The sequence below is a fragment of the Fukomys damarensis genome, unplaced genomic scaffold (genome assembly GCF_012274545.1).
Source record: "Fukomys damarensis isolate Sample0158 unplaced genomic scaffold, DMR_v1.0_HiC HiC_scaffold_33, whole genome shotgun sequence".
NCBI lineage: Eukaryota > Metazoa > Chordata > Mammalia > Rodentia > Bathyergidae > Fukomys > Fukomys damarensis.
This window is the reverse complement of record NW_022900945.1, coordinates 50,005,563-50,025,462: the sequence shown is the minus strand read 5'-3', so window position 1 is coordinate 50,025,462 and position 19,900 is coordinate 50,005,563. Positions and strand designations below refer to the sequence as shown.

General features: G+C 37.0%; 1 protein-coding gene across 8 annotated transcripts in view; it reads right to left on the bottom strand.

Moving 5' to 3' along the window:
* The window catches only part of Pde4dip (phosphodiesterase 4D interacting protein), a 211,035-nt gene that overhangs the window by 94,354 nt on the left and 96,781 nt on the right, over positions 1 to 19,900 (bottom strand). For all 8 annotated transcript variants that reach the window (XM_019207344.2, XM_019207345.2, XM_019207343.2 and 5 more), the window contains 4 exons: positions 7,242 to 7,318; positions 4,536 to 4,659; positions 4,178 to 4,353; positions 3,779 to 3,896 (listed from right to left, as the gene is read on the bottom strand). In XM_019207344.2, the coding sequence (XP_019062889.1) occupies positions 3,779 to 3,896; positions 4,178 to 4,353; positions 4,536 to 4,659; positions 7,242 to 7,318 (495 nt within the window). The remainder of the gene's footprint in view (positions 1 to 3,778; positions 3,897 to 4,177; positions 4,354 to 4,535; positions 4,660 to 7,241; positions 7,319 to 19,900) is intronic.

Genomic DNA, 19,900 nt, shown 5'->3' with positions numbered 1-19,900 from the left:
TACCCCTTCTAAGCCTCAGCTGTGGTATTCTAGGACAGGCTGAGAGTTTAGAAACTAAACTTTTGCCTTCCACATCATGAGGGTGTGGCTCCTGTGGTAAGAGGTGGCTTCTACATGGCTGTGACAATATGGGCTGATGTGAGTACTACAGAAAAATTGGATACTCATTGGTAAGCACATTAAATTATAAGATTTAAATTGTATATATTTAACAAATATCATTCTAGGTTTTTATAATCTGAGCCATTTCAGTATGACTAAATGATTCCAAAATATTATAGAAAGCGCTTCAGAATTTCTTTTTTGTCTATGAAGTGAATGGAATAGATATTTTAGCCAATCTGCCTGGAACCATTCACATTTGTGGTCCTCCTGGGGAGCAGTAACACAAATTGACAATTTTCAGTTTGGACTTTGCTCATAAAACATTTTTTTAGGAACAAGACTAACAGGTCTAGAGGGACATTTGTAACTATTAATCTCACTAAAAGCTGCTATATTTATTAATTTTATCTTTATCTTTTGAAAGACAAGGATAGTTATGTGAGTGAAATTTGGAAAATGGGATTTATTGACTATATGTGCTATTCATTTGAAGAATATCCTTCTCTTTCAAATTATTTCATATGGATAATAGTTTTCATATTTTGAGCAACATGCACAGATTTTATATAAATGATTTCCAATCCATTTTATACAGCTGAACATAAAGAGACACTGTACATCTAAAACATAGCGAAGCTTGGATTTAAATTCCAAAACTTAAGCTTATTCTTTCATTTCATTCTGGCTCCCTAGTTAAAAGTCAGGGAACTTCACAGGTGAATCAGTTATAGAAGAATCAAGATTTCCTCTCTGAACTTGTACTTCACTGCATCCTTCCATAAGTCAATATGAACTACTTCAGGTTGGCTAAAAGTTCCCAAGATTTGGAGTCACTTCAATATGTCATTCTACCTGGACCACAGAGTACAAAATAGAAACATGGCAACCAAAACCCCTATGCTTTCCTTTGGAATCTGAACTCATTTTGGGAGAAATGTCATGGAATTATGTAGATGCTTGGTAAGAGGCTCCATTGTCTGTTGAAGTCATTTTGGGGTTAATAATCCTACGTGCACTAACAGTCTTGATTTTTTTCCTCATAAGCCACAGACTCAAAAGAAAACAATAGGAAATGAACTGTGTGATATTTTCTGTCCTCCCCACCTGGGAGGATCTACCTTCAGAAAACCTTTATCTTTTCCCCTTGTCGAACCAAGACCTGTTATGTAAAGGTACAAGATCCCAATAATGAATGTAACTATACTGTATACCTAAAATGTACCAATAAACTCAATGAGAGAAAAAAAAAGAAACACTTTATCGTAGAATTTTCAACCTAAGTGTTCTAGCACAATGTGCACCATTGCCCAATGTGCCTACCATTGCGCCGAGATGCCAAGCCCCTCACTCTCAGGGTGAGGGCTCTGAGATACTGGTGAGCAATCACCTCATACCATAACCAGCCTTAATCACTTAGCTTCAGTATACCACACATGTGTAATCATTTTCTGTAGAAATTGAAGTTTCTATGAAGAAGATTGGGAAATACTGTCTTAGAGAATTTAAGCACAACATGGTCGTATGTCTAAATTAAAAACTAACAATACGTTTTATAGATGCCAGACAACATTTAAAAAGCATATCAATTAATACAATTTATGTTTCTTACTGTCTTTCTTTTTTATGCTCAATAATCATGCAAGCTGTACTTACTCTATTCTTATTCCTTTAAACTAAAATATAATTTAGTCTCTTTGAAATTATAATCTTTCTGTTCTTTAAATCTTTTCCCGAAACTAATACCAAGCCAACTCCCCTCATTACTGAACTACCTAACCCACTTCATTTCTTACCAAAGATGATGACAATAAGTACATGTACATAAATATAGAATATATATTTACACATAAGTATTTCAAAATATGTACCTTAGGGACTGGAATTTTTCCAAGTTTTTTGGAAGTCATTTTGATAGAATGTTATGTTAGCATCATAGCCATTAGAGATTATTCGGACTAATCTTCCCAATTTATACATATATAAGTGGACAGTGTCATATCCATGGTCACACAGCTAATAAGTAATCAGGATAGAAATCCAATTCTTATTCCAAGTCTGTTTTTTTCTAATCAAAGTGTATTACAAATTTTTTAAAAAGTCCTTTAAGAAACTTTCATGTAACTCATCATGAAAACTCATCTTGGAAAAGCCTATAAACTTTAACTTGTATTCATATGTGTTAAAAAATATTAATAAATGTGGCCAAGACTGTGATCTGCCTGTCCTCATCGGGACCTAAGTGTTAGACTCCCAAGTGTGAAGCTTCGTGTTCACCTCCATATCTCATAGGTATTATCACTTGCTATATGTACCATGACATAGAACCAGTTGGAAAACAGTGGTTTAAACTGATTCTCATCACTGCTCTGTTATCTAGACTCCAACCTTTGCGTATGTGAGCCAATATATTAAACTACCTGGTTTGTTTTGTCATTGGCCTAAGGTCAATTTAAGAATTTGAGAATACCTGGAAATTGTGTTGCTTGAGCATAGATGTATTCTAGAGTTCATTTACAAAGTATATTTTTATAAATTATGAGAGGCTTCTCTGTGGGATGTCCTCCCCCAAAGTCTCATGCAGTCTGATGGGGTTTTTGGAGGTGGCCGGATCTAGTATGTGTGCTACTGAGATGAAGGAACGCAGAACTGTGATTGATTCACACTGTGAGGCTAGGATTAAGTGGGTGTTCCCTGCCCTAAGCATGGGTAGCCTGGATAAAATATAAGGCACAGAAAGAGCTCCTAAATTTGCTGCTTCTCAGTGGTAGGTTGCTGCCTTGATAACTTCTGCCTACCATAGACTGTTTCTCCTCTGTGATGCCCCTCTGCCATACCACCCTGCCTTGGAGCCAGCCAACTATGAACTGAAACCTCTACAAACTGTGAGCCAGATAAACCTTTCCTCTTTTAACTTTAGGTGTCATGTATTTTGTCTCAGCATTGAGAAAAGTAACTAAGACAATGGGGTAACTTCTAAGAGCAACAATATAGATTAAAAAAATCGATGCAATTATTTTCACCACTGTGAGGGTTCTCTCTCAATATTAAAATCACATTCTATATTATATATAGTTATAAATAAATATAAAGTGTGGTTGAAAAAATTCTAAGATGGTCCCTATAATTCTCCCCTGGTATCCACACCTTTGTGCAAGATCTTGAATTTAAGCAAGATCTATAACTTGCTTCTAACCAATAGAATATGGCAAAAGTGATGGACTGTCTGAGTAATTATGCTATGTTATATGACAAATGTGAGTTTTATATGTAATTAAAGTTCCTAATGAATTGACCTAATCATGTGAACCCTTAAAAGAAGGCCTAGAAGTTAGAGAAGCTAGTCTCTTCACTGCTAACTGTGAAATAACAATCTCCATAACATCTGCAATCACCCAGAAATAAATTCTGCCACCAACCCGAGGGAATTTAGAGGCAGATCCTTTCCTGTGTGTACCTTGAGAGGGGAAACCCCCTTCCACACCTCAGTTTCAGATTTGTGAGATCCTCAGCAGAAAACCTAGCTGAACCATGGTTAGATTTCTGACCCACAAAAACTGAGATAATATATGGCATTTTAGACTGGTAAGTTTGTCATTTGTTACACACCAGTAGATAATAAGTTGAGCTCATGAAGCCGTGAAGCAAGCCCTGGAATATACCATCCAAACCTTACCTGTACTTCTATGCTAGCTAGCTCCTCCTGCACATGTAGCAGTTGCTGTTTCTCTTGGGAGAGTTGTTCTACAAGCCTCTCCTGGGCAGCCAACCTCTGACTCAGTTCTTCAATTCTCCTGCAGCAAAGAAAAGTAACAAATCCATTGTTAACCACCATTGGACCACTCTGATGTTCCAGCGATTCCTACTTAGGTTCCTGACTATCAAGAAGCGAGTTTTCATAAGGGATGTCTCTGACAACCTTAAAAAGAAAAATCTTTGGTTATGGGCCTGTATAGTCTTAGAAATGGTGAGGTTCCGTGATCAATTCTTAAAATGGAGCAGTGTAACTGCTGCTGTATATTCATAGCTGTGAGAAAAGGCAAAAGATAGCACAAAGAACACCAAAGGCACCTACTTGTCTCTCTGGGCCAGGGCCTCTGTGTATTGGTTTGGCTCGACCTGGTCTCCTAGTACGTCTTCATGGTCTTTGGTGACTCCCTTCAGCTTCTCTGACAGCTCCAGGTTACACTCTTTCTCCGCTTCCACCAGAGCTGCCATCCGTGCAGCTTCATTTTTGGCTAGTCTGGATTCCTTCAAAATGAACAAAACATGAAAAGCTGCAGAGTCCCACTAAGTGAGGAGCTCCATGACACAGGGACACTTGATAGTTTGGGAACAGAGATAGAGATAGAAAAGGTGAAAGCCGACGGATAGGATAGTAGGGTAAGAGGTAAAAGAAGCCCTAATCAGGGACCTTCAGCATTCCTACTTACCTCCTGCAGGAGCTGGATTTTATTCTCCAAGAGTTCATAAACATGCTCTGTCTCTTGCTGTCGCTCCTCAAACTGGCGCCGGAGCTCAGCTTCATTCTGGCTGTTTAGACTCTCCACATCAGACCTAAACCACAGAGAATTAGCCGGTCACAGCCAGATACACAAATTTGTTAGTGGATTCATTGAAGTTATTCCAGCAATTCAGAGTCACACTGAGGAGAAGAAATTGAAGTTTGTTTTGTGTTTTCAATTATCTGGGGAACTGTTCTGGTCAACTTTTTGAGGGGATCTTTTAGGAACTCTTAATTTGTTGTGTTTTTGTTGTTGCTTGTCAGGCAGGATATGCCTAACTTCCTAAAGGCTTCATTATTGCTATACCTTCAAGAGCAGGAACTTTTTGTTTGGTGTGCAGGTAGTTAGTGCCCATGTTTATGACCTTCTGTCCCTGGATTATCCCATTTATCCTTTTCTAGAGAGTTTTGCTAGCTCTATTTCTTGCTGTTTGGATTTGAAACGTTTCTTCCATTTAGCTTGCTGGGACAGAATGTCCATTTGAACAGCCACAGAAATGCCCTTCTCCTTTACAGCCAGAAATGCAATGTAGACTGTCCTTAATTTGGACTACTTGTCTAGAGTCCTATCCAGTTTTCTACAGTCCCATGCAGAGATCAGACCTTTAATCCAAGGAAGCGTGGTTTTGGCTAAGCTCTGCTTCTCTGATATCCTTAGGAATAAATGTCCAGGCTCTAACATGAAGTGGGTAAGGTATCACTAGTTTATTTATAGCAAACAACAGCTGACCTTGGATAGCTGAGGATTAGAAAATTTGGGGCAGTATCAGGTGTTGAGTCATGTTAAATCCAGTTAAGTTTTATTCCTGTTTTAATCAATTTGTTGAGAACCATGAGCCATATTCTTGTTCTCAAGGCAGCAAACAATATTACCTCTGTCAGCTCATAATGTGCTCAGCCCAGTGCTACTTTACTATTTTGGGCTTTCCTAAAGATTGCAAAATTCCTTGGTTGATAGTGGACACTGTTCAGCAACTTCCCAGAGGATGTACTTGTCTCAAGTTTTCTAGTCTTTGGGGTATATAAGATCTTGATTAATGGACAAAACTCAAGAGTATAACCCAAAGCTGCCAAATAAGCTATTTCAGGAGTCATTAACTTTTACTTTGACTCTATATTCCTTGATAAATGCAATATACAACCACAGACTGTCATCTCTAGAGAATGGAAGCTATACATTTTCCAAGAAACTCAGCCAAGAATACCTTATTTAACAAGTTACAGCTTTTGTAAAGTCAGCAGACTCTTGAACTTGATGCCAAAAGATGATGGTTCTACCGCTAATTTGAGATGATGTCAACTCATTGTCTCCTAGTTTCATTTTTCAAAATAAGACTATGCTGCCTACATCAAAATTGAGACAACATAAAATTTTTAGTATATGTGCTGCCAAAGCAAGTACAGAATTTTTAAAGGCATTTAAAAAATCTGAAAATGTATTACTCAATTGTTAAAACTTTTTCTAAAGTCTATTACCCTTTTAGTATTTAATAATGCCGGCATATTTATATATGGTTTGAATATTCTGATCTTGTCAGATGTCTTTCTAGTAATGAACAAATACAGTAGACAGGAGGAATGCCCGATCAGATTGAATACATACTAATCCCAGGATATAATCTAAAAATATTTCAGAAACAATTTTACTAATACTTTATCATTCAAAACTTTTAAAAAATGATAAATAACTATAAATAAAAGTAAACATTTTAACAATACAAAAGTTTATAAAGAAAAAAATCAAATCTGATCATAATTCTGATCTTATTCCTGTACATAAGCACTATTAAAGAGTTTGGTGGCACCTCTGTTTTCTGGGTGTAATCAAGTAAATGCATGTACACACAGAGAGGACTATTTGTCTTTACCCCAAGAGGCTTTACATTATGAACATAACTTAGCACTTTTTCTCCTTAGTCTATCAGGGACTTTCCACCAAGGCAATAATATGGAGCTCATTCTTTTAAATAACTGTGTAGGATGATTCAAAAGATGATTTTACTGAAAATTCTTCAACCATTGCTCTGTTGATGGACAGTTGTTTCTAATTTTTTTGCCATTACAAACAACACTTCAGTAAATACTTTTATACACTTTTTCTACTGCATGGGTGCTTTTATTTATAAGGAATAGAGTCCTTCTAGGAATTATCAAAGGAGATGTTTCTTTTTATTTTAATAGTAGCACCACATACCAAAAATGCTGTCATAATTTTCACTCCTACCAGAGGTATATGAGAGAAAGTGTGTTTTCCCCACACATGTCATCCCTTGATGTATTATTAGATTGATTGAGAATCTCTAATAAAGATTATTTGCACTTGTCTCTTTAAACTAAAAGTGGAAGTATCCACCATTTCCTGGTTAGCTCATTACTATTTTATAAATTTATAATCTTAGGTCTGGTAGATTTACCAGCAAGGTCCAGATGACCTAGTAACAGAGAGCCCAACGGAAAGAAAGCACATGAAAACCCATTGTCAAACTCCTGAATTGGCTACAACATTCAAATGCCAGGGTTACATTTAAGGAATTTGATTCCAACTCTGTTGTTCTCAGATTAGTGAGCCAGGCATTAGAATAGGAACAGAGCTCACCTTTTCAAACTCTTCTGCATAGTTCAAAGAGCAACTCACCATGTTTTATCCAGATGTTGTTTTTTATCCTGAAGTTCTCGTTTCAAGCTCTCCACTTCAACCTTCAGCTCGATGTTCTGAAAAATACAGACATTAATCATCATTAACTGTCAAACACCCTCTATCCTGGAATCAGATTCTTAGTTAAGCTGAGCCTTGGGTCCACAGCCTCCCATCTCAGCCCCTTCCACAACCTTGACATGCGTGGGAATTCAGATGGTTTAGTAACCCAGTCAAGGACAAAAGAACTGTGCAGCTCCAAGATTTCCCAAGAGCTACTTATTCTTCCATTCTGTTCATCTCTGGTCCTGGATAATCAATAATGACCCAGCCTGTTCCCCCTCTGAAACATTAGAGGACAGAGTGCATACAAAAACAATTTTTCTTAGAAATACAGGTCTCTATCCAAAAATAAAATTGCTATATATGGAATTATATTTTTAAATACCTGGGGATTGAATTATTTTAAGAAATTTTGTTGGGAGCATTTTTTATAAAATACTTTGCCATTATAATGAAATTAGGCTTTTATATATTAAGGTAAGAAGGGACTGGTGGTAAACCTAAATAGATGCCACTTCATTTTTATTGAGCTAAGGCATCAGAGTCAGAAGACTCTAATAAACAGAAAAAGGCAATGAAAAATCTCAAGTGAAGTATGACAAAAATTTGGTGAAATGTGCAGGATGTGTCTGGTGCATGTTAAGTGACCTGGTGTATGATGAGAAGTGGCAAATCACTACAGAAATAGTTTGTGATGAGTTTCGATGACAAAATAGTAATCAGTAGCACCAAGACACCAAAGAGCATCAGGGAGCATTAGGCAAAATATTGTCACTATCAGATCTATGTTGAGGAAGGAACTTGTGGCAGATGTGATGATGGGTGAGTCAGGAAGCTCCTGAGCAAAATAGGGGTGGGAACTGTCTGAGGCCAAAGAGATACAGAACTTTAAAGAGGCAGTATCTGCAAGGTTTGCTGACTGTGACGTTCAGGTTAGACTAGAAGGCTGAGCAAAGATGACGTTGAGATTTCTAGCCTGTAGGTGGTGATGCATGCTCTGACCTATAATAAGGCACAGAAATAAGAGGAGCATGGATGTGGAGGCACCTAAGGAGTCTGTAAATGTTGGTGTTCGGGTTACTCTATTTCACTTTAGAATTGAGATACAGAGATGAATCAGTCTCTTCGTCGATGAATTTCCTTAAAACATACTCAACAGAAAGAATGTTTAGGAATATAGGAAGAGTAAAGGAATTGCTGACTTTTGGTCAGAAATTGACAAAAGCATTGAAGGTACAGTGGCTGAGGTATGGAAAGGCGTATCGTGGATACTGGAAGAGACAGAAGCATTTTATTCTAGTTATCACTGTATAAAAATCACCAATCCCTAAATTTCTTGGAGTCCGAAGCAACACTTGTTGAGTTCATCACTCACTTCCTCATGCAGGGTGAAACAGTAGCAAAAATAACAATTGGGAGCAGTAGAAATCTGGTTTAGATATTTAAGAGTTACTGAGAATTACAGAGTTTTAGAGCTAGGGGAGCTGGATTCAAGGTATTCTACATCATATTGCTACTGAGTTTCTAGTTTCTTTCATAAAATGGCAGATGTTTTTGCTTTGAGATAGAACATGGGTTGGGATAAAATGAGATTAGAATATTTTAATATCTTCAGGGGTTACATTACAGCATTTAGGAAGTAAATGATGGCCTTTTTTCATGACTTCCTTTAAGGTGGTTATTTTATGACCACTGAATAGGGAACCAGATTTAGCAATTTAAAATACAGCATGTTTAGTCCAACTTGAATTTCAGATAAATAATAATTTTACTATAAATATGTTCGTTGAAATATTTGGGACATATTTATGATAAAATATCATTTGTTGTTGATCTGAAATTCAAGTTTAATTGAGCATTTTGCATTGTTCACATCAAAAGGAGAGGGACTGGCAATGTAAACCCTCTAAAATTAACCACTTAATGGCAAAGCATATTTCAATTTTGTATGAAGAGAAGGCCTAAGACCTTTAAATCAATTCCATGGTCTGGTACTACAAGAACAAGACATCTGCTCCAACTGAACAATCAGTGAAATAGAAGATTTTTTTTCCTGGTACCAGGGATCAAACACAGGACCTTGTGCTTACCAGGCCGGTACAGCACCACTGAGCTACATTCCTGGCCCCGGCAATAGCAGATTTAATGAGCACTTGCTCTCTCCCCAGCTTTGTGCTCAGCAGTAAGAGGAATATAATTATCCTCATGAGAAATTGCCCCTAAGCTGAGACCCTTCAGAGAGATGGAGATGTCCATCTATCATAGTCTAGCACCTGTAACATGGGTATTACTGTACTTTCCTCATCATAACCTGCCACAGAAGGCCAGGTGACGTAAATAATAAATGATAAAGGAGTTAGAACAGTGTTGTGAACATAGATATAACAGTTACTATAATCATCATCAACAGTGGCAGCATTATCACCTGGGGCAGCATATGTTTGTTTTCCATAAGACTGTTGTATCTCAAGTGGACTCAGTACACGGCATATGATACTGAGAAAGAGGATGCTTAAGTTTATTATTTCTAACACCAACTACTTCACTTGTCGACCTTGGGGGAAATTCTGCATAAGTCTCTCTACCTGGAAAATGACAAAGAATGAGTAACACACGATCTAAATGTCATATGAAAGAAAGTGTAATCTCTAACTATGAAGTTTTGTTACTATTATTCATCATGCCTGGCTAACTGATTAGGAAAGTCCAGATATTCACTGAGCCATCTGAGATATGTCAAAAATGTTTCAGCAGATAAAAGAAAAATCTCATGTCTGAAAACACATGAGGCCTTAGGTGACTGAAGCCATAAATGACTCTGACTTCTGCTCCATACCATAATGTAACACAGGGAATCTTTATCAGGTGTGAATCTATCAACAGAAAATCCCTGAAAAGTCCCTTAGTATATTTTTTTTCATGAGAAATCCTTGAGTATTTAAGTAAAAGCAAAAGTATTTAAGTAAAGTACAAACAGAGAACATGGGAGACACTGAGAAACAGTGAAGAGAACCACTCTTAAGTGAGAAAGATTAGGTTCAAACTGTCTACCACTTATCTGGTAGGTGACCTCAAAGGGTTACCTGCTCACTTGACTCTTAGGTTTTCTCATAGGCTTTGCACAGTTGCTTACTTTTAAAGGAAGAGCATAATGATTATTTCACAGGGGGTTTTGTAAGTATTAAGTGAGATAATGCATAATACTCACCTGGAACACTATTTTGCATACAGCTATTCAAAACTTTAGTTCACTTTCCCTTCATGCCCAGTGTTAGGGCTTGTGTTTAGATGTCCCCCTGAAGTCTCACATGGTCACAGGGCTTTCAGAGGTGGCTGAATCTAGAGAGTGTGACACTAGGAGTAAGGATGGGTGATTACTAAATCAGTCCATTGATTAGTCTGGCACATAGCCCTAATCCCAGTGGTCTGGATGAGATAGAAGGGGCAGAAAGATTGCTGTTAAGATCCCTGGTTGCTTTTGCTACCATGTGGCACCATGAACTGTTTCTCCTCTGCAACGCCTTTCTGCCATGTGCCACTCTACCTTGGAGCCAGCCAATTATGCACTGCAACCTCCAGAAACTGTGAGCTAATAAACCCTATAACTTTGGGTGTCAGGTATTTTTGTCTTAGCAGTGAGAGAAAAGTAACTAAAATACATCAGAGACCTCAACACCAGGAAAAATATTTAAATGTAAAAAGAAGAAAAATGGAAGACATATTCATGATGGATGCTCCATTCATTCTAAATCCTAGTGAGAAAATGAAGTCAATTATTGGATTAAGTTGGCCAAAGATTCCAATACATGAAATCCTTACCTGTTCCAGGCCTCTCATTTTTTAAAAAAATTAGGAAATTGAAATCTAGTAGGATAATCTCTAAGGCAAAAGCAGTAACCAAACCAGAATTCATTAGACTTTTGCCTCGGCATTTCAGCCAGAGAGACTTGCCCAGAAAACACTGCTCAGTTTAGTAGAATGTGATAAGTTAAAGAATTACATCATGTGCTGCATTAAATGGGTCCTTGAAAAAGTATATGGAGGCAATAAGTATAATGGTCAAGAGCATAAAATGTCCCAAGGACAAGAAGCTTTGGCAGTCAACTGGCTTTTCATTTGTTTTGTTTTTTGTTTTTGGTACAGGGGATTGAACTCGGGTCCTTGCGCTTGCAAAGCAGGCCACCAAACCACTGAGCTAAATCCCTGGCCCTCAACTGGCTTTTCTAACATCCTCAATCTCTTCATCTATTAATGGGATGATAATGTTATCAGTCTCACGTGGATGTGAAGAAGATCAAATGAAATAATTCGTAGTGTCTGGTATACCGTAAGCATCCAAAAAATGTGAGCAGTTTCTGACTATAACAACAACAATTTCTCCTTTCTGACTAGGATAGATGAAGTTCTCAGCTGTAGTCACATGTTAAACTAATATTATGCCATAGAAAGGAAAAACATCACTCTAAAATTGGTATACCCCAAACCCTTATGAATATACATGAATATGAATATACATCCTGTCTGAAAACTCTTCACTGATTATTACTCCTTATTTTTCCTTTTTAGATAAATAGCAAAGAGAAATGAAATTGAAAAAAGAGGAAAGAAGAAATCCATTGACTTCTATAGGCTCTAGTATTATGTCTCTTCAAATAGACAATAAGGTTTTTGAGTCTCACACTGAACTGCTGAAATTCTAATCCCCAGCACATTGGATCCTAAATCGTATGATCAATTATTCCACTGGATCAAACTAATTTCATGGGTGCTACAAAACCTTACCACTCAGAAAGCCAAGTACAAATCAATTTATAGTGTGAAAGTGTAGGCCTTTTACAGTTCTTTTCTGCAGAAAAATCACTGCATAGTTTATCACATTTATCTACCCTCCATAAATAAATATTCATGTGTAAGTTGTTAAATTCTAAGAATAGCTTAAGTGAATCCAAAATTAACTGCATTTGTTTGTCTTATCATCAAATCTTGTCAACTCTTTATCAAGATATCTAAAGAAATTTATGTGCTCAAGAAAGTGGTCATAAGGATGAGCACCTCTTTTTTCATATGGCCCCAAGGAGTCTTCACCCAACTAATTCAAGGAAAATTTTCAGTGATAAAGCTAAAATTAATGTACACAGTAAGCTTTCATCGTAATAGTAATACCTAGCATTACAAAATAGGGCCAAATAAATTTAAATTAATTGTGTTTAATTAGACTTTTACTGATTCTTCAGCTTGTTTTATTACAGGAAATATCACAGGAACAAAGTTTTAAAAGCAATTCATGTTAAACACAATATTCTACTCAAATTATTTCTACTCTGGTATTTATTTCAACATAGGGTCAGGTTAAAAGCAAACAGCAGTAACCAATTACCTAACTTCTTCCAAGTCTTTGCTTTACCTCTATAAATTGTTCCACTTCTCATACAATTTGCAATGTGATAATCTCTTTAAAAAATAATATTTTCAGGAATCATACCAGAGTGATATATGCACACGCATGTTTATAGCAGCACAGTTTGTAATAGCTAAAACTTGGAAACCGTGCATTTGCCTATCAGTTGGAGATTGGATAAAGAAGATGTGGTTTTTCTATAAAATGGAATAATATTTATCCATAAAGAATGAGAAATTAGACTCATTCATAGGAAAATGAATACATATTGAGGATTTACTCCTAAGTGAAATAAATAAGTCACACATGTGTAAATACCGAATAGTTTCTCTGGTGTGAATAAATTGTAATAGTACATAAGATCCTAATAAGATAACTGACATTGTGAAATGGGAAGAAAAGGGATAAAGATGTAGGGAAAGTGGGAAGGGTAGAGGAAGGGTAATAAGGGAAAAATATGAGAAAATGAAAATAAAGTGTTTGTAAATGGGGAGGGAGGAGGGGTGAAGGGAGGGCAGGGACAAGGGGAAAAAATGAGAACCAAGACCGGTCATTTAAAGGTACAAGATCCCAATAATGAATGTAACTGTACTCTATACCTAAAATGTACCAATAAACTCAATAAAAGGAAAAAAAGAGTATTTGCAGAACTTTTCTCCAATAGATACCATGGCTAGTAGAAAATTGTTTTTTGAAAATCAAAGAGAATTGACATTGCCTCATCAATTCTGAAAGTCTTAATATGGAAGGCAGAGGCAAGGAACAGAACAGTGGACACAGCAGACAAGTGGGGCAGGTGCTACATCCTTGGCCCCTTTTCTTGTTTTTATATGAGTGGCACATGTGTTTAAATACCACATCATTCTTCCGGTGTTAGGAAACGAAAGTATAAATGTAGACCAAAATGTATAATAGATGTTGGAAAATGAGAAAAAAATATTCAAATGGGAGAGGGAACATAGGAGCAGGGAGAAGAAAAGGAAGGAAGGGACAAGAAAAAAAGAAAATAGAAGGAAAAAATGGAAACAAAGCTTTTGTAATTGAGGGGAAAATAAGTTGTAGAGAGGAAAGGGGAGTAGGAAAAAAAGACTCAAGATCTATCATGTACAGGTACAAATTCCCTATGATGAATCTTATCATTATATATGTCTAAAATGGTCCAGTAAAGTTATTTAAAAATGAAAAGTCTCAATTCAAAATACGGCAATATTTTCATTATTGCAGGCTGATTATTACTCCTTATGTTAACTGTGTCAATAGTTTGCAACTGTCTGCCACATAATACTCATATTCTGCAAGACAGTTTTTGGAATGAATGAAGGAGAAGTTTAACTTGAAAAAATATAGTCATAGCCAGGGAGTGTTAACAAGTCCAGTGCATTTCTTTGAGGTCATGTCCTCCATCCTTAATACTCTAAGTGTTGAAAGGAACTATGATGTCTAACATGTACTTGTTATACTCTTTATGCTCACAACCCAGTTGAGGAAATAAGAATAAATTATCAGGTATGAATTGAAAATGCTAAAGGTGGTCATTTATGAAGAAGCAGTAACGTGGTTGGAGTTGCCATATAATTCTTAGTGAGTAAAATATAATAGGATGGAGAAGGTCAGTATAGATTAGGAAATAGGCTAGGAAGATAGAAATTGCTATCAGCCCAAATATACAAGTGCCTTTCAATTGTTAACTTATTTCAAGCATAAATATTTGGTAGAGAAAAGTTCTAAAACAGTTTTTAAAAATTTTCCCATCAACTGATGAATTGATAAACCAAAAATTATTTGAGCTGAGAAACAAATAATACATTCTAGAACATAGATGAACTTTGAAAACACTGTGCTAAACGAATGGAAATATGATTCTACTTATATGAGTATTTTGTCCAAAATAGGCAGATTGCAGTGCAAGGGGGTAGACTGTTGGTTGACAAGGACTAGGAGAGGAAGGGAAAATGGAGAGTGATGGTTGGTCATGGTTTCTCTGTGGAGTTATGAAAATGTTCCAAAATCAGTTGTAATAGGGGTCACACAACAGTGAATATGCTAAAATTTCGGTATGGTAATTCAATTTTACAGCTTAAATGACTGAGTTGTAATGTTAAATGAATTATCATATCAGTAAAGTTGTCAAAAATGTTTGCAAAAGCCCTAGGAAATTTCCTTTGTTTTAATTAAATGATACTATTACATTATGTGTACTTACAACGGTGTCTGGTACATAGGAATGTTATTATCATTTCTGAACTACTAGGAAAAAATTATCCATTCCTTCCAGATTTCTCTAACACATATTATCACTGGGTATTTCAGAATCTCTTTCTAATTTTGTGCTTCCTAGCCGGGCACCCTGAGTACCACTCTGTGAGCTACTCCTTTCTCCTCGCTAGATCAGAGTCTCTTAACAGATTCTCCAACCTCGGTCTCTCCACCATTGAATTTTTCATAAAGCATCGCTGTGATTGTTTCCTTTCCTGTTCTTAAAAGGCTTTAATGATTTTTTAACTGCTTAGCCATGAAATTTTAGACAACTGAGTATGATAAGAGGCTTTTCAGAATTTGACCTCAATCTCCCTACCATCTTGATCTCCCATCATTAAATCCAGTCTGACTGGATTTCCCAGACCTGCCCTGTACTTCCGTGGTGCCACAGCATTGTTCTCGCTTCAGCTTCATCGTTACATGTCACGCACCTTGTGAAGCCTCACTTTATCTCCCCTGGTTAAAATTAATTCCTTTTGTCACCAATAATATGAATTTTCCTAATATCATTTTTTAAAGTTCAGCATTGATGTACTACACAATGCTTATTTACCTTTTAAATGACAGTCTCTTTTAAGGACAGAGCAAGTGATGGTATGGGTGCAACTAGTCAACTGTACTGATGAGTACATGTTTGCCCCTTGGCTTTGTGAAGCTGGGACAGGAATTTCAGATAAGATACACCAAGGTTCAAATGCTGTGCTGCCACTTCCTAGCAAGGAGACCTTTTGGGTGTAAGTTACTTAAGTTCTTAGAACTTAATCTCATTTATAAAATGGGAGCTTTAAAAAATCATCTTGAAGGTTGTAGAATAAATGAGCCTATCTAAGTGCCTGGCACAGAACTCAATTCAAAGATGGGCAGTGGTGACTCTCTGAGGCCTCAGAGGGCTTTGCACCCATACATGTGTGGAAAGCATCGAATGAGTGACCCAACAAATGAACAGATTAACGAAGAACGGACAGACAGGAGGTGGAAGAAATAGGGCGACAATGGTGTGTGTGTACCGGATCTGAGAAGTGGATAGAATAAGGCTTTAGCCTCTGTGGAAAACTGTTTGTCTGAGTCTTTCAAAGATCTTCTCAATTTTAACCTGAGAACAGTTTCAAACAGGTACACTACAAACTCATTCAAGAAAAATTGACTACAATTTAGGATTTGGGCCTCTTCCTTTCCTATCTCTTATCCTCCCCTCTAAAAGGCCTAAACCTTCTCCAATACACTGCATTGATTATCACAAATACTAAAATCTTCAGATCCAAAAACAAACTTTTTAGAAGGAAAACTGAGTATGGACTGAATATTAGATGCTCTTAAGGAATCAGTTTTAACCTTTTTGTGGGCAATAATTAATATGAGGGTTATATTTTGTAGAGGCCTTACTTTGTTAGAGTTACATTCTTATGTCTTTCCACGTAAAGTCAAATGTCTAAGAGTTGCTATAATGAAGGGAGGAAACAAGAAGAAGGAGAAGGAGAGGGGGAGAGGGAGGAGGAAAAGAGAAGGAAGAAGAAAGAGAAGGAGGAGAAGAAGAGGAAAACTGCTAGGAAGTCAATTAAAAATAGAAGGTTGGGGCCTGGGATTTAGCTCATTGGTTCCCGCACCTGCTTTGCAAGCCCAGGGACCCGAGTTCGATCCCTGCTACCAAAAAACAAAAAAGAAACAAACAAAAAATAGAAGGTTGCTGGGAACTGTTAAAGATGAGGACATGGTTCCCCGCATGTGGCTCAGGTACAAAGGAACTACCATCCTCCTATCTTTGTGTACATTTAAAAGTTCTCATAAGGAAAAATCAAAAGAGGTAATTTCATCACAAAAAGATAAGAATGTATATTCTTTTAAAATTTTTATTTTAATTTCTGTTATCACCTACATTAAGGTCATAGGAAACAAAGTATATTTAGCTTCCTGTATAGCAACTTCTTTCAGCCACCACACTTACAATAAACAGTAGGGTGTATCTATTTCCCAATATTAAGGGACAAAGAGAATAACTCTTTCTCTAAGCAACTCTCTAACTTGAAGGAGTCAGAGAACAAGTGACTATGGATTGTAGGCTGGAGTGCTCGCTTTGGCAGCACATATACTAAAATTGGAACGATTGTAGTCTGGAAGAAGAAATGCAGAAATAAATTACAAAGTTTACTTAAAGGTAAAGCAACTTCTTTCACTAGACAGATTAATAAAAGCACAGCTCTCTCATTTTATCTGTTACTAACCTTTAGTCTCACATTTCCTCACCCACTTTTCCACTCCTTTTCAGCTGTTCATATTCCCCCAGCTTGAGCTGTGCATTCTGTTCTGACATGGGATCCTGATGACATAAGCCAATGTCCCACAACCATTTTTTCTGATAACCAGAATTCTGAGTAATGGTAGTTCCAAGATTCCTGTAGTCTTTAGACCTATTTCTAAACAGAGGGATTTTATTGACTGAGAAACCAATCATATGAGTGTCTTTGGATTCCACGAAAGCTTTGCCTAGGCTGCTCCCAACTTGTAATGCCTTCTTTCCTCTTTCTAAACTTGTCCTTCACTAGGATTCTTTTCAAACTGCCTCCCCTCCAGGACACTTTCCCCAATCCACCAGGATTATAATTTTACAGCCATATCAAAACTCTTCTGAAAGTAAAAAGCAGTGCTATCATAATTAAGAGGTAATTATATGGTAATTATTTAAATTTTAAAAATCGTTACAGTAAAAGACACATTTTCATTAATTCCCCTCAAAATACTCTCCCTTTCTTCAAACCCACTTATTATTCTTGCCACTTTTTGAAGCAGCTTTGGAAGTTGCTTTTCATGAGTTTCTTTATGAGATGTGGTCAAAATGCAGTGAATATTACTGCTGAGGTCCAACCAACAGAAAGGCAGACTCACGAAGGTCCTCATTCACCTTATTCACTGGTCTGGGATCATGTGACTTTTGGCTGTTCGCCAAAGCCAAAATGATTGTAAAGGATAAATGTTTTGAATCGCTTTAGGACATGGGGGCAGCCACAACAGCGCAAGTAAAGACACTCATGAGAGAGGACTTCCAGAACTGCTTCAGAAAGTGACAACAATGATGGTATAATTGTGTTTGAAGATGGGAAATATTTTGAGGGAAACTAAATGGTAATGAGTCTTTTACGGTGACAAAAAAAATTTTAATTGAGTATTTGGTGTATTTTTCTATCACACTTTGTACATGAGGGGAACAGGCAAAAAGTCAGCAATACCCTGAGTGAATCAGGACTCAAGGTCACCCACTGTATCTTAGCACTCACCTCACTCTACCTTGTATCAATTATCTTAAATGTCTTCTCCTCTAAGTTTTCCAAGAAAGTCATTTGTATTCAGTAGCTCTCATTGTAAATTGAGGGAATAAACACTTTCTCATCTGTCTGGAACTGCTGATTTATATATTTACCGGGGTATTTCACTTCCATTCTGGCATTTGTGCATGTCTACCTGCGTTTGTGTATATGTGAACTAATTTGCAAGCTCTTTGATAACCTTGGGACCATGTCTTATGATATTTAATACTCCACACCTCTGAAAAAAAAGAAAGCTGGACAGAATACTGGTGATAAAATCATCCAGTAAAATAGTAATCGGTGAAAACCTAAATGCTATGTTTGGTTTCACTTTCCTTTACCTCAAGGAACGGACAGTTCAGTAGGAGCAGGATAGGATCAGTGAGCACTAGAAACTGCGTTGTACCTTTGCAAGACAGTAGGCAGATGCCAAACAGGAATAGGCCTTCCACAAAGCAGTCTTTGAGTGAAAAATAAATACAGCAGAATCCCATTCTAATCAAGTCTGTAAACTAAAGAAATAAAAAAAGAAATAGTTTAATAGGAAAATGTCTCAAAATCTTGTGAGGAAATTCTCATGTAGTTCCTGATTATTCATCCAAAATGAAACGTAACTATTAGTGAATGGCTTTGATTTAAAAACTGTTATTTTTTAGAATCATATCTCTTTTAGTAAAAGTGCAGTTCACGTGTACTTTTTGTACATACAATGAAGTGTTTTGGGCTTTTCTGATATCACTAGGGCATGATCATAACCCAATAAGATATGGTGAAGCACAGAGTGTTTTCAAAAGGAATTCTATATGAACTGACCAAGAGACAAGGGTCTAATCTTGGATGATGCCCAAGAATACAGTTGAGTAGTTTACAAAGAAGCTTTTTATAAAGAAGTTTCTTTCCATTCAGTAAGTTTTAGAGCAAAGATAGAACCCTGCTGGTTATAGATATTTGTCATTAACTGTGTGATGTGACCTTAGACCAGTCACCCCTAAAACTTTATGTTCTTACACAGTGAAATTAAATCAGAGCTTCTCCCTTTTGTACATAAGAATTATACCACCTGCACTGTTCATCTTTTACACTGACATAAGAAACCAGGCCAGAAAGTGTTCAAGTACATCAAGTCTTTAGACTAGCTAGCAGAGGACTTGATTTAGAAGTGCAATGCTTTCTACAGATCAGGTTTGCTGTCTTTTACTAGTGCAGTTAAGGCTCAAAATAGTTACAGAGTTTGCTCCAACATGTAACAAATGCTCTTTATTGCCAGAGAGAAAGGCTAGCAGGGCAGTGTCCTTGGCCTTAGTCACCAGCAGACTCTGCAAGGCAGGACACCCTTCTGCCAGAGCCTACTTTAGTATCCATTTCCCCAAAGAGATGGAAAAAACCAAGTGGACAAATTTCAGTTTATACAATAGTAGGATCCATATCCAGTCAGCAAAACTCTGTTTAGGTCAGTTTCAAGCTCACCTTGTGTCAGCCCATGTAGGACCTGAAAACAATACATTCCTTTCCCAGCCATTTACCCTGATTACATAAAACACACACAGCTAGGGCTTGGGGTGTAGGGAGGGGAGAGAAACAGAATGCTTTCTGGGAGAAGGAGAGGATCAAGGTAGCTGATCTGTGAGATGGTAGCTTTT